A 14,742-nucleotide genomic window follows, 5' to 3' on the forward strand; every position below is an offset into this window, starting at 1 on the left:
CAATCTTTGCATCATAGCAAGCGTGCCACAATCGTTCAACCATGATTCTTGTCCCCCGCTTCCAGCCGTGTCCCAATCCTGTGAGCGCGGTCCATCTCGATTTCCCCCCGGGGTTGGATCAATGTCAAGGGTCGCTGAGATAAACTCGTTCAGGAACGCAGTAACATTGCTCTTTTCAGCCCCCTCTGGTATCCCAACGAATCTGAGGTTGCTGCGTTGGGATCTGTCTTCAGCTGTGGCCAGCCTGTCTGTCAGAAGTTGTATGTCCTCTTTATTGGCTGCCGCCGGTCTTGTGTTCATGTTAGCTTGCTTGTTTTCTAGCTGACTCACTCCATCTTCCACTTCCGTAATGCGAGAAATGAGGGAGGAGAGCTTTGTATCCACGGGGCTCAGAGACAGACAAATTTCTTTCAGATCCGCCGTTTCTTCTAATATCTTGCTCAGCATCCCGTGAATGTAAGCCATATCAGGCTGGTCGGGCTCCGTTGCAGTGCTAGCTGTGGGATCTTTGCTAGCTGCTACTCCCTTCGTGCACATGTTGAGCTGAGTCTGTGCAACTGAGCGAAGTTTTCTTTGTTCAATGTTACAGCCAGAAGACGAACTGTTGCCTTCTTCTGACATTTTGAGTTCCACGTAAAATGTAGAAGAAAAATGCCTATATCTGAACGTATTTTAGGCTATATTAAGGATATTAACCCAAAAGACAGCAGGAGCACACGTTTCAAGCTGCCATCGCTTATCCCTGCATCACATGACTTCTCTCCTTTACCTTGTTAAGGTAAGCTAGGTTAGCCTCCTTGTGCGCGCTTCTCAAATGTACTTTCAAATTCGTGGGATTTTTACCTTTAATAAATCGTCCACATATTTTACCACCTTCCGCTGCAAGGCAATTGCTTTTATCTGACACAGTCATAATCAAATAGGTCTCTGCCGCTTTCTTCTGACTTTCGGTACCGCCATGATGCCAGGCAACGAGGCGAGGGGCACGGACTATGTTGTGTTCAATTTGAAATGGAATGTCGGAATTTCTGGGTTCCCAATCGGAAACTAATATGTCTATGGCATAGACTGAAATGTCAACTTGGAAAGATATAACGTTATTTGCTCTATGAAAGACATTGACAAAGACGAACACTAAGGACATTTACTCGATAATTTTATTTTATTTTAGTTAGTTTTGCAAACAGATAATGCAGTTTTAATTAGTTATCGTTTTTTTGTAATGCCTCGTTTTTATTTTTATTTCAGTTTACGACAATTTCATTCGTTTTCGTTAACGATTATAACCTTGCCCAAAACCAAACCTTGTCAGCAGTTCAAATAAATAGGGCCATTCTACCCTATCAAAGGCCTTTTCGGCATCCAGTGCTAGGATGGCAATATCTTGTTCGCCCCTCTGGTCATGAAGAATGTTGAGAAGCCTTCTAACATTATGAAATCCCTGTCTACGTTGTATGAAACCATTTTGGTCCTCTCCTATCAGTCCAGGTAGTATAACTTCCAAACGCTTAGCCAAAACTTTACATAATCCAAGTCCAGTCCAAGCTGTTTTTGGCAAATTCTATGCATTAAAACTAACTAAATGACGTTTCTCAAATCTAATGATTGTAGTTAGTTGGTCCCAAGTGGATTTCTTTAGCAAATTTTGTCTTTAAGCTTTTGAGTGTTATATATCATTATCTGCTCAAGCTTTTCCAACAGTTTAGACAACGATATGGAAAAAATAATGGTCAAAAATTATATAAAATTGCATTTTGTTTTTAATTGAAAAACAAAACATTTTCTAGAGAGAGGACACCTAAACCCTCCGCCAAATACGTGCATCTAAGTCTTCCACAAACCTAGGGAAAACACTGGTGTGGGTGTGTTTGTTTGTGTGTGTTTCTTTGTGCATGTGTGTGTGTGTGTGCGTGTGTGTGTGTGTGTGTGTGTGTGTGTGTGTGTGTACGTGCATGCGTGTGTGCCTATTTATATTTCCATACTTAAGATTACTCATCATCTATTTGTGACTCAGGAAAAATAGGAAAAACCTTACATATTGATAATCCAACACGGTCTTACGGCAGTTAGTGAAATGGTCACGTTATTTTTAATCTATTGATTCCTGTTCACAGACACGGTCATCTCGTTTTTTCCGTGGTACTCAGCACGGAATGGGAAGCATCTGTAGGGGTTGGGTTTAGGAAAAGAAGAACGGGGAAATGACACGTCACTTACCGGGACACAACCCGCGGTCTCTGGGTGCTCAGCACGGAACGGGAAGCATGTATACAGAGGTTGGGTGTAGGAAAAGAAGAACGGGGAAAGGACACACCACACACCGGGACACAATCCCTGGTCTCTGGGGTGAAAGTCCTGTGTTGTTTGACCCATCCACCACCCCGACCAACCTCCCTACGCGGATTTTCGGCTTTTCATACTACTCCCTACCGTAGTCGTGCTGTGATCACGAAATATGCCTCCCATTGAAATACATTACATTAAAATTCGTGCTCACCACCATGAAAAAAACGACATAAACGTGTCCGTGTACACAAATCAATAGATTAAATAACATGACCTTTTCATGAACTGCCGTGAGACTGGGTTGGATAATCATAAGTAATAACAAGTCTGAAAAACTACAAAGTAAATCAAAACTTGAGTTCGTCATGATTTTGAATATTAAGCACACACACAGCTATTGTGCACACTAAGCCATAATATTTACGTGAAGGCTATATAGCTGATCATTTATGACATTTTGTTTCAATGTATTTGCTGTTATAATTGTGTTGATTCTATGTGTATTATTTTCTCGTAAATAGACAAACATTTTAAATACTTGTGTACATTGTATCATGAGAATAGCAGAAGGAAGTCTAACATGCACAATAAGTGGTATATCAACTGTAACAGTGAGTCTTGCTAAACTCTCAGAAGCCAATCTGATGAGTCCTGACACCCCCAAATGGTATCATTGGTATTATTTGGCATACAGGTAGAAGTTTGTTTTAGTATGTAGGGTACAGAAATATTAGTCTGTATGTAGTTCTAAAATCAATGCATTCCTGTGGGCATGTTAGGTCCTTGCTCTTGTTTGAGAACATTCTGAGTCACCCACTAATCAAAATGTGAGTCTCCATTCGACTGCTGACTTAAAAAAGGATGGTATATTAGGGCAGTGATTCCCAACCAGGGGTACTTTTACCCAGGGGGTAATTCGGCTGTTGCTACTAGTTAGTAAGCAAGACCAGAAGTTTAAACAGGTAGCTAAAAATAAATACTAAAGCTAAATAGTTGAAACAACTTAAAGTATTTCATAAGTGGCTGAAATAGTTTGCTAAAAGCACTTACTAAACAGTTGAAATCGTCAGCCAGAAGTACTGACTAAACAGTTGAAATAGTAAGCTAAAAGCACTGACTAAACAGTTGAAATAGTTAGCTAAAAGTACTGACTAAAGAGTTGAAATAGTTAGCTAAAATTACTGACTAAACAGTTAAAATAGTTAGCTAAAAGCACTGACTAAACAGTTGAAATAGCTAGCCAAAAGTAATGGATAAATGGATGAAACATTCAGCTTTACTCCAAGTAGTAGTAGGGGTTGTAGTAGTACCTCTTTTTTCTTATGCAACAGTTATTTTGTATTTATTGTTTATTTCATATTAATGTTTAATATGTTTGTTTTTGTTTATGTATGCACCATTCACCAAGGCAAATTCCACGTAAGTGTAACTTATTGTGGCAATAAACCCTTTTCTGATTCTGAGTAGTAGTAATAGTAGTAGTATGATTGTTGACCATACCAACCCAAATATTGACAGTTCAATAAGTAGGCCTATGAAAAAAATAGCTATACATTTGGAACATACATTGGGACTTGAGTGAGTTAGTGAGAATTAGTGAGTTCCTCTGACAGGACAGTGAGGGTACCTCAGACTAAAAAGGTTTGGAACCACTGTATTAGGGTTTCCTGTAGACATGTTTTGTGACTGTGCCATCCCAGACTCTTCCTGCAGATCATTGCTATGGAATGTAGATTATATTTGGCTTTCTATTACTGATTGACCTTTTCACATTTCCATTAATCTCACTTAATCCTAATGTTCCCGCTGTCCCACATACCTACTGGTCACAACATGATTAATAAGCATTTGTTCATCATGTCATTGACTAACTGCCTCCTGTTGTCTTTATCCCCAAACCCTCTCTCTTCCTCTATGTTTGTCTTCCTTTCTGTTCATGTCTAGACTCTTTGGCCTGAAGGACATCATCATACCAGGAAACTGCTCCTCAGCTTTTGACCTTAACCTTAATGCCGACCATGATTGGCCAGTTTATGTCAACCCAGGAATACTGTTCCTCCTCTACATTACCGTAGCAACTGTTCTCAAGACAGGATGTCATGGAACACCTAACCAGGTATCTGCTACTTCTTCTTCATTGGTACCGACCAGAAAAAAAACTGTTGGCATTGAATGTTTGGATAGATTTGTAATAGTATAATAGGTAAAATAGCACAGATGTAAGGCAACATGCTGGGAGCTGTCAATTCAAATGCAGTTTTCTGCTGAGGCCACTGTTGTTGCTATTTTGGCTTACAATGATGCAGAGCAGTGCAGGAGCTAGGAGGCACAAGTGCATTTAAAATGAAAAATGAAGAAGTGCATTTAATAGCTGTGGTGACAGTAGAACAATCCATTACTTTGCAAACAATCAAATTTTTTGCATTATGATTGAAGCATTTTTGTCTTTTAAAAAAAAAATGTCAGTTTGGGTATGTGTTTCTTCTCAGATGCTGTATTTTTGTTCAGCAGGTTAAGGAGCAGCAGCAAGACAAAACAGAAGAGGAGGAGATGGTGGAGTTAAGGCCATGGAATAAACAGAAAGATAACTATGAAGATGACACACAGGTAAATATTAATTTCTCTGTTTAGTTTAGTAAATACATTTTTTAGAACCTACAGTGAAAGTATGAATACATTGCATATTCATCATATCAAGAAGTGTATCTTGTGGAATGAAATGATACAGTAAGATCAAGTCCCATTCTTAGATAAAACTGTATTCGCATATCCACTATGTACAGTTGTGTATCTTGAAGTGTTTTCTGTGTATGCGTGCTCTTCTGTTTCAGCTCATGCTCATGTCTATGGGCACAGAAAGCAGCAGGGGAGGAACTATGGCTAGAGAAAGTCAGCCTGATCTGGGTATCAAATGCTCCATATTTCTCAGACATCACATATGTAACTAAAACACTGTTTGTCATTACAATATTACAACAGCAGAGACGTTCACAAGTCATTTTTTGGAAGTCCAAGTCGAGTCTCAAGTCTTTGAGGGGGCTAGTTCAAGTCAAGTCTCAAGTCTTTTGCAACGAGTCCAAGTAAAGTCTCTGGCCATCTGATCTGTCCCTAACACTGTATTGTTAAATCTTATGAATTCAAAGCATGTCCTGTAGCTACCATCCACACAGTATCAAAATCAGTTGTAGGATAACTTTATGGGGTCTACTTAACACATCCCACATGGATGAAATAATTAAATAGTAAATAGTAAATAGGACTACATTAACAGAAATATGTGCAGAATTAAGACAGTCAAGACGGCCCAGTGTTTGGTGGACCGGGTACACCTTGTTTACTTAATAGCCTACAAATCATCCATGGGATCAATTACGCATCACATGAGTTTGCCCACCCGACACAGCGTTTGTTCCTGGGGAGATGGATCCGTGCGTCCTGCCTGTGCGCCATGGATGTTTGAGCCTCAGCAACTACTAACTATAAAGATACAATTTGCCTGTTTCCCAGCATTAGCACAACACTTTGCGATGGTTAGCTTGTTACCTGTGACGATATATGCTAAATGTAACGTCTCTTTCACATTAGCAAGTGACTGACCTATCTGGGTGCGTTTTGAGATGTCTAATGACGTTCTTGGTGCCACACACCTCGCATGTAGCTGTTCGCTTACTGCTACTATTTACAAAGTTATTGAAAGCAAAACTAATGAAAAAAATGACAAAATATGTTTCCCCAACATATATGCGCCAATAAAAGAAAATAGAAATACATGAATAAATTTAGATTTAAAAAGCAATAAGTGCATTAAAAACAGGTTGTTGACGAGTCTCAAAGCTCGAGTCCGAGTCAAGTCTCAAGTCTTTTGGGTTGAGTAGCAAGTCAAGTCTGAAGTCAGCTGTTTGTGCGACTTAAGTGTGACTCGAGTACGAGTCTCAGACTCGAGTACAACAGTGGACAATCTGTTCAGGAGAAATTCCTAAGTTAGTTTGTTGTTATTCTATGTCATGTTCTGCTTACTGAGATGATGTTGTTTTTGCCAGGTGTAAGTGGCACCCCCAGTGGCCCCCAACAAAGTGAAAGCCCCTTTTTCCTGCTGGGAAAGATGGTCATGCAGCAGAGCTATGTCTGTGCTCTCATAGCCATGATGGTAACTATTAGAAGAAACCATGATTTTATACATTTATAAAATGACATAGGACCAATGCATGTATACTGTATACTGTGAACCTATACAGCAAAAACAACAGCATCACAAATATGGATTTCCACATTTGTATGTGCTGTTTCCATGTTACTCAGGTTTGGAGCATCATGTACCACAGCTGGTTGACCTTTGTGCTGCTGCTGTGGGCGTGTCTCATCTGGATCCTGCGTGCCAGGTACCTATAGCGTTGACAGAACTAATCAGAACCGATAAAGAACCTGATTACCTTTACCTTTATGTTGCAGTTTTAATTGATTCCTACAGATATAGCTTATGTTGGGTCAGTGTTTGGTCTGGTTAAACTAAACAAATCTTAAGGTTTAACGTGATTTCAACATAGGTATGTAAAACACATGCTAAATTATGACTGAACCCACACTAATGTGTTGTTTCAGGGTTTAGGCCTGATTTCAGTAGGCTGTCTCTTTTTGCAGACGGCATGCGGCCACACTGTGCTCTCCATTCATCCTGCTTTATGGCCTGGCTCTGTGCTGTCTGCAGTACGTCTGGGCCATGGAGCTTCAGCCTGAACTGCCCACCACTGTGGGCACCATGAGCCTCAGACAACTGGGCCTGGACAGAGCCCAGTACCCCTGTCTAAGACTGGGAGCCAAGGTAAGATGAGAGAATACATACTGGGTGACTTGATGATGATGAAGTTAAAGTTGAGACCTATTATGAGCTTCAGTACGATTTTCATCACTGACTCCTGGCTCTAGAAAGAGTAAATATAGTAGGGCTCATCTCTCCATTCTCAAAGCACAATGAGGCATGAGCTCAAATAATGGACTGTGACCCATTGGTATGTGGACTGCCGTTTTGAAGCACCTTGAGTTTGGCAATACGGGGTCACCATCTTGTTTTTTTGCAACCAGATGTGACCATTTTTGACAAGAGGGTGGAGTTGGGGAGGATGATGCGGCCAGGCCAGTGTTATTTATGGTTGCAATGGCTCTGCGCCAAGCTAAACACTATAGGGGGAAAGTTGCTGATTCTTAACTCTTCTGAAGCGAGTCATTCAGTGGAGATTTACTGGCTGGTAAACACAGAACTCCGGGTACTGCTGCCATTCACCTGCATGTACGGCAGTACATGGAAAATCTGCAAAATTTCCCTTAAGTTACTAGCTAATGCTGGTGATAGCTAGCCCGATTGGTTTGCATAACACTAAACAAGACCTTTTTAGCCAACCAAATGTTCTATTTAACTTTGATGAAATGAAAAACAAAGTAAGAGGGTCAAAGTTTAAGATTAAAACATGGAAAACACCCAAAACAAGTGCATGGCTATTTTAATGTACACAGTGCCAAGGTTAGCATTGCTAAGCCTCTGTCATGATTGACAGGTTGACGTATTGCCACGCCCCTAAAGCACTTCCTGCTTTATCATCATTTTTAAAATAAATGGGACCATAATTTACAAAATAAACATTATGCTGTATTGAAGAAGACCTGAACGTAGCGATTGAGACAATAAACGCATTATGAACATGTTTACTGAGGTAATAAATCAAGTAAGAAGTAGGGTTATTTTCCCAGACATATAGATACCAACTTCTTTTTGCAACCAGTGGAGTCGCCCCCTGCTGGAAATTAGATAGAATGCAGATTTAAGGCACTTCCACATTGGCTTCACTTTTTAGTCCACACGGTGTCAGTCCGGAAGCTTCGTCCATTATTTTTTACTGTCTATGATTAGTACAGCATGTGTCTTGTTGACAAAATATGAGTTCAACTCCTGGCTGTGTCAGATCACATGTCCCTTCACACAGCACCAGCGCTGGAGCTGATAAACTCTCCTTCCTGACATTTGCCTGTTTAACCAATGTTTTCTTATATATATCACACTTGCTGGGAGAATGCAGTACCAAAAGTATGCTCTCCTATTAACGATATTCCAAGTTCAGCAACAGTAAACACTTATGCGCTCTATTCCTTAACATGTACAAAACTTTATTTAAATCAACTCAGCGGTGGCTGGGCTCTTTTTCAGAAACCCAGTGAAATTCCTGTTCTCCATGTTTTTCTGTGTTTTTCCATCCCTCTGTTATATCTGTCTCTCTCCAGCTCCTGTTTACTTTAACCTTCTGGCTGTTAGTACGTCAGTCAGTGAAAGAAAACTTCAGCAGGAAAAGGAAAATGGCCACGCCACTACAGGAGGTCACTACCGGAGGTCAGATATCTTTTACACACAGACACGCCCGCACACACACACACACACACACACGCACGCACGCACGCACGCACGCACGCACGCACGCACGCACGCACGCACGCACACACACACACACACACACACACACACACACACACACACACACACACACATCTTGTCATTTATTCACACTGACATTACAAACATAGAATGTTCCATTATGATAAAACACACATGAATAGCATTTATACACAATTTTGGATGTTTATACAAAAAACACATCTCTTCTGACCATACCTTGTCTAAGAAGATGATGGTAATAAAAAAAAATTCACTTACATGTGGCACTTTGTAGTTTGGTTTTTATTTTTATTTAGATTCTTGCTGTTCTGATTTTGTACCTTAATGGTTAAATGCACTTATTGGAAGTCACTTCGGATAAAAGCCTGAGCTTAAGGAATTGTAATGTAATATTCATTTTTTTCAAAGGTCAAGTCCATAGAGAGCATATGTGGCATTTTTCTGATGGGGTTCACATATACAGTACACACACAACACAACAAAACAATATACCTGTTTTCTAGCCATGAAAACACATCCCAGTTGCTTTGGATAATCCACACAACATGCAGTTTTTATTGGAACAACTTTCTTCTGGTGTGTTCTCTACATTATCCAGTGTAACAGTGACACTGTTGCAGAAGTTTCTAGATTTAATTATTAACTAAATTACATTTAGCTCCATTCTATTGAGATTTTTAAAATTTCTTCCAGAAGTAAAACGGATATCATTTAAAATGTTTCAAAATATCATATATATTTAAGTGTTTAAGTAAAAGTTAAATTCAAAATAAATAAAATCTCATCATTACGGCAAGTCCTTCAGTAGTTCATAGTTTGCTTTGGGTTGAACGTCAGCCTCCTCAAGACCATAGGCTCAGTCTCCCATTGCCAGACCTATTACCAATTACTATTACTACTCCACAGCGCTGTAGAGTAAGGTCTGGCTATACCACAGACACATTCTAGGATAGGAGAAAAAAACGCTTTGGGTTGTTTACATTTCTTTAAACCAATCACAATCGTCTTGGAGCTAAGCTCTGGACGCAGCGACGGTATCTCTGCAAAATAGTCTCAGAAAGGAACTTCTTTTGGTGGAACATTTGCACCACACAAACAAAAACACCACATACAATAATAAATGAAGTTACTGTAACTCTTCACACAAAGTAGACCTGCCTTATTGCACAATTCAAATTTTCTTCAAAACCAAAGTGCCATTTTAGCGTGTAGCTTTTTGTTGTTTCCCGGAGCTAAGGCATTTTGGGAATGGCATCACACACAGAAGCGCAGGGACATCACGTACTGGATATCAGGCAATTATCCTGGAAATGTACTTCAGTTGATCCAGACTACCATAGGATTAACCCATTTTTACAACTCTGTAGCCTTTTTTCTAGAGCCCCCGTCAGATTAAATTGCCAACTTTGTACACAAACACAAACTTTGTGATGAAATATAGTTCCAGTCTGCAGAGTGTGACATGTTTGTCTATGCCCTTATAGTCCTTCTTACCATGTACATTGTCTTTCTGATGACTTTGTTTACATTTTACCATCAACATCTAACCCCTCTTCCTCACCCCCTCTCCTCCCTATCTATCCTCTATCCTTGTCAGAAGAGGGCGCTGGTAATGAATCTGTGCTGAAGGTTCTAGGAGGTATGGTGATGAGCAGTTATGCCAAATACTGGATCTATGTGTGTGGAGGGATGTTCATCATGGTCTCCTTTGCTGGAAAACTCGTTGGATACAAAATCATCTACATGCTGCTGTTCCTGCTGTGCCTCTGTCTCTATCAGGTAGGAGCATGCCTGGTTCAGGTTCAGGTTCATTTAGATATCTCATCAGATACTTTTTTAAACATACAGTAATTCTCTCTTCAGAATAATGTTTTAGTGGAACCTCAGTATTGTGCCACGTTTTTCTTCTTTGTGTTAGTTGGTTTGTAGTTTCACATTGCCAGACCTACTGTATCTCCACAGCGCTGTGGAGTAAAGTCTGGCTCCACCACAGATACATTCTGGGATAGGAGAAAAAACACTCTGGGTTGTTTGCATTTCTTTAAACCAATCACAATCTTCTTGGGCGACGCTAAGTTCCGGACACTCCGCGATGGTGGTTCTGGTTCTGGAACTTGTTTTGGTGGAACATTTGCACCCCACAAAAGAAAACGCCACATACAATAATAAATTAAGTTAACTGTTCACACACTACAGCAGCGTGAGCTATGTAGCAGCTGGATACATGGTTAAATGTTATTTGCTCTTACCAGTGTATCGCCGTGTGTACTTCGTCCACAGCAATCCCACCAATCGTTCCCAAAACATCCCAGTTAGAGAGTAAATGCCCTAAACATATTCGGTAACACTTAATATTATATTATGTAATAATGGTACATAAATTATCATGAATTCATGCATGACTTCATGCATGAAAAAACATGAATTCACTCATGTAGTACTTCATCCCTATCAGTAATGTACAAGGATTAATAGTATCTCATGCATGACCTAATGCAGGAACAATACGTTAATGCATCAATTAAGGTATTTGAATCATCATGATTTCTGACGTATTAATGATGTTCATCTTCATAGGTAAATCTGTAGTTACAATAGTTATGATATACACTGAATGAATAAGATATGATTTATCAATGTTAAAGATGGACCAGGTCGGCACTTTACTTGAAGGGCCACAAACATGATGAAGTAATGAAGAAGTCATGTTTAGTTAATCATGATTACACTACAATTCTTCAGAATATATGTATGTTAAGACGACATAAAGATCATTAATAAATCAGAAATCGTGATGATTGGGAGATCACGTGACCAGCAGCCGCAATGGTCGCAGAAAACTAGGGCTCTCGTACCCACCTCCGCATTTCATTGAATAACCAGGTATATTCCTTTTTCTTCGATGCCAAATCGTTTTATCTGCTATCACAGTGACTCAGTGAACTGCCAGCAAGTGCGAGAAAACAGATCCTGTTGCTACAATACTAAAATAAAGCTACAAAAATCGACAAACATGGCAGCGGCTAATAGAGTGGTGCCTAACATAGCGACTGATGCTAGCGCATTCCTGACCATGGAGGACTGATTGCTCAGGTCTTGGAAAAGCAACTAAGTGTGCTTGAATCAGTGGTTTACAATGCAATAAAGGGAGCGCTAACGGAAATTAATGCCTTGCTGCAACACATCATGGCAGAGCTTGAGACAGAGGGAACTACGGTGCGTGATCTGATGCAACCTGACTGCGGCGCATTCACGACCCAGCGGTATCGGGAACTTGAAGAAGCACAACACGAGATACATGCTAGGAGCAACCTGGACCTGCTCATCCACCGGGCCACCCTGAGAGTGACCCACGGAGGGAGAGAGTTCGCCTTCACTGCAGCCACAGATGCGGACGTTTTCTGTTGGGAGTTGGATGTGGAGGACGACGCGTCATCAACACGGGGCCTGTTGCCGACAACGAAGCCAGAGGACGGCGGGGGGGCTTCGCGTCTGGTGCTGGTGCCGAGGCTAGCGGACCCAGTGGCTGTGGACTAGCAGGGTGTCTGGGCTACCGTGCTAAATTTGTCTCGAGGACACTGTATGTAAGTTTTGGAGCCAAGCTTTAAAGGAACATTTAACCCGACTGAAAAAACATGATGGATGCTGACCATCCCGTTTATAATCTATGTTTATTACTCCAACTAGGTTGGTGTGTTTTTCACAATTTGATAGCTGGTTGAGACTTAGTTGTAGGGTTTTTGTAACACCGTTCATGTTTAGCATAAGAAGTTCACTATACCTGTTTCAATGTACCTGTGACTTTAGACAGGAGGGGTAATTGTGGGCTGGAGTTTGCGCGAGCTGCGTTTGATGTGGCCATGTATCTTGCAAATAGGGGTTGGGGTCTGCGGTCTCAGAGGGTTTGGGGATTTATTTTATTTTTCATGTTTTTACCACACTTTGCTCAGAGCTAATAGTTCACCCTTTGCTACAAATTTATCAGCGAATTCTGGTAAGGTACTCGAGACATGTATGCATGTGAATTTTGAAGATGGCTGAGCTTTCAATCCTTTCAGTTAACATCAGGGGGCTAAACGGGCTGATCAAACAAGCTAAATTCCTGCTTTTGATGCAGAATTTAGAACCAAACTGGCTGAATTTATATCAATTAATACTGACTTAGTTTCTGACCCTGCATATACATGGCAGGGAACTAAGGTTAAGCTTAGCTTAAGACTTGTTTTTCTAAATCTACTCATACTCTTCTAGTCACAAGTCGAACAGAGCTGAATGATCTGCTAAGAAGGAGAGCTGATTTCATAATTCAGAGTATGGCAAAATTACTATTTTAATTTAAAAAACAATTAAAACAAAGCGAATCCAGAGCTACTATCCACACAGACCGAGGTATCTCAAAACAAATCCTAAGGATATCAGCGCCACTTTTCAATCCTTCTACTCAAAGTTGTATGAGTCCTCCTGCAACCCAGATCCGACACAGTGCCAGAAGTTCCTAAAAGAACTAAACCTGCCTCTTCTTGACCCAGAGGAGGCAGAAGAACTGGGTCAACCTATAACGTTAGAGGAACTTAAATCAGCACTAAAAAAGGGAAAACGCCAGGGTTGGATGGAATTCCATCAGAACTTCTTCTACAGTATTTTGACATATTAGGACCTACCATTTTACAAGCTTTAACTTCAGCCATAGAGAAGGGTACTTTCCACCAACAAACCAATACTGCGCTAATTTCCGTCTTGCCAAAGAAGGGCAAAGATCTTACGGATTGTTCAAATTTCAGGCCCATCAGCCTCATCGGGACTGATATTAAGCTTTATTCCAAAGTCGGCTCTCCGAGAAGGCTTTATCGAGAAGCTAGTCCACCCTGACCAATCAGGTTATATAGGCAATAAAATTAACTGGAATAAATCTAATCTTCTTTTATTGAATAACAGGCATGTGGCATCAGCCATTAGTTTTACAATACCAACCCAAAGCAAAATTACATATTTGGGTATCACCATACATGCATCCCTACAGCAAGTTGTCCAGGACAACTATGAAATTATATTAAGTAGTGCTCAAAGGGATCTGGCCAATTGGTCTGCGCGTCTGGCATCACTACGCTCCAGGATTGCTGTTGGTAAAATGAATATAGTTCCTCGTGTGAATTTCTTAAGTACAATGATCATTAAGTAAGGGATCCCCACCGATACATTTCTGGAAAAAACTTGATACCTTAATTTGGCAGTATATTTGGAATAATAAACAACCTAGGCTAAAATACTCTACCCTGCAACGTACCACAAACACAGGAGGCTTGACCCTCCCCAACCTTAAAGTCAAACTTTCAATCAATCAATCAAACTTTATTTATATAGCACTTTACAGCAACCAGCAGGTATCCAAAGTGCTTAACATCAAAACCAAGAATAAAAACACATATCATACAATAGAAAGAAAGAACATAGAAAACAATAAAATCAGAAATAGTTAAAAAGAAACAGAAGAATGAAATTGTCACACCACTGCTACGTATTAAAAGCCAGACTAAACAGATACGTTTTAAATTTGGACCTAAAAAGAGCTACATCTGTAATAGTGCGAATATCAGGGGGTAACTTGTTCCAGAGTCTCGGGGCAGCAACTGCAAAAGCCTGATCACCCCACCGTTTATATCTAGACCTTGGCACTTCTAAAACTCGCTGGTTTGAAGAACGCAATGACCGGTTGTGCTCCCGCAAAGTTAAAATTTCGGGCAAATATTCTGGGGCCAGACCATTTAAGGCCTTGAAAGCAAACAATAAAATCTTAAAATCTATTCTAAAACGCACAGGGAGCCAATGTAGGGTGTAGAGAACGGGAGTGATATGTGCACGTCTAGATGTGTTTGTTAAAAAGCGAGCAGCAGCATTTTGCACAAGTTGAAGACGTGAGATGGAGGTCTGATTCAGACCAACATAAAGAGCATTACAATAATCCAACCTTGAACTAATAAAGGCATGAATTGCCTTTTCTAGATCGTGCCTGTTGAGGA

At 40.4% G+C, this 14,742-nt stretch overlaps 1 protein-coding gene across 4 annotated transcripts in view; it reads left to right on the plus strand.

Annotated features, from left to right (window-relative positions):
- The window catches only part of piezo1 (piezo-type mechanosensitive ion channel component 1), a 204,794-nt gene that overhangs the window by 96,937 nt on the left and 93,115 nt on the right, over window positions 1-14,742 (plus strand). For 2 of the 4 annotated variants that reach the window (XM_031313781.2, XM_031313786.2), the window contains exons 7-14: window positions 4,231-4,402; window positions 4,795-4,893; window positions 5,118-5,190; window positions 6,327-6,433; window positions 6,586-6,665; window positions 6,925-7,105; window positions 8,557-8,662; window positions 10,323-10,504. In XM_031313781.2, coding sequence (XP_031169641.1) covers window positions 4,231-4,402; window positions 4,795-4,893; window positions 5,118-5,190; window positions 6,327-6,433; window positions 6,586-6,665; window positions 6,925-7,105; window positions 8,557-8,662; window positions 10,323-10,504 — 1,000 coding nt within the window. The remainder of the gene's footprint in view (window positions 1-4,230; window positions 4,403-4,794; window positions 4,894-5,117; window positions 5,191-6,326; window positions 6,434-6,585; window positions 6,666-6,924; window positions 7,106-8,556; window positions 8,663-10,322; window positions 10,505-14,742) is intronic. The other 2 variants (XM_031313782.2, XM_031313783.2) reach the window with 2 other exon arrangements.

This window comes from Sander lucioperca, chromosome 15 (assembly GCF_008315115.2).
Source record: "Sander lucioperca isolate FBNREF2018 chromosome 15, SLUC_FBN_1.2, whole genome shotgun sequence".
NCBI lineage: Eukaryota > Metazoa > Chordata > Actinopteri > Perciformes > Percidae > Sander > Sander lucioperca.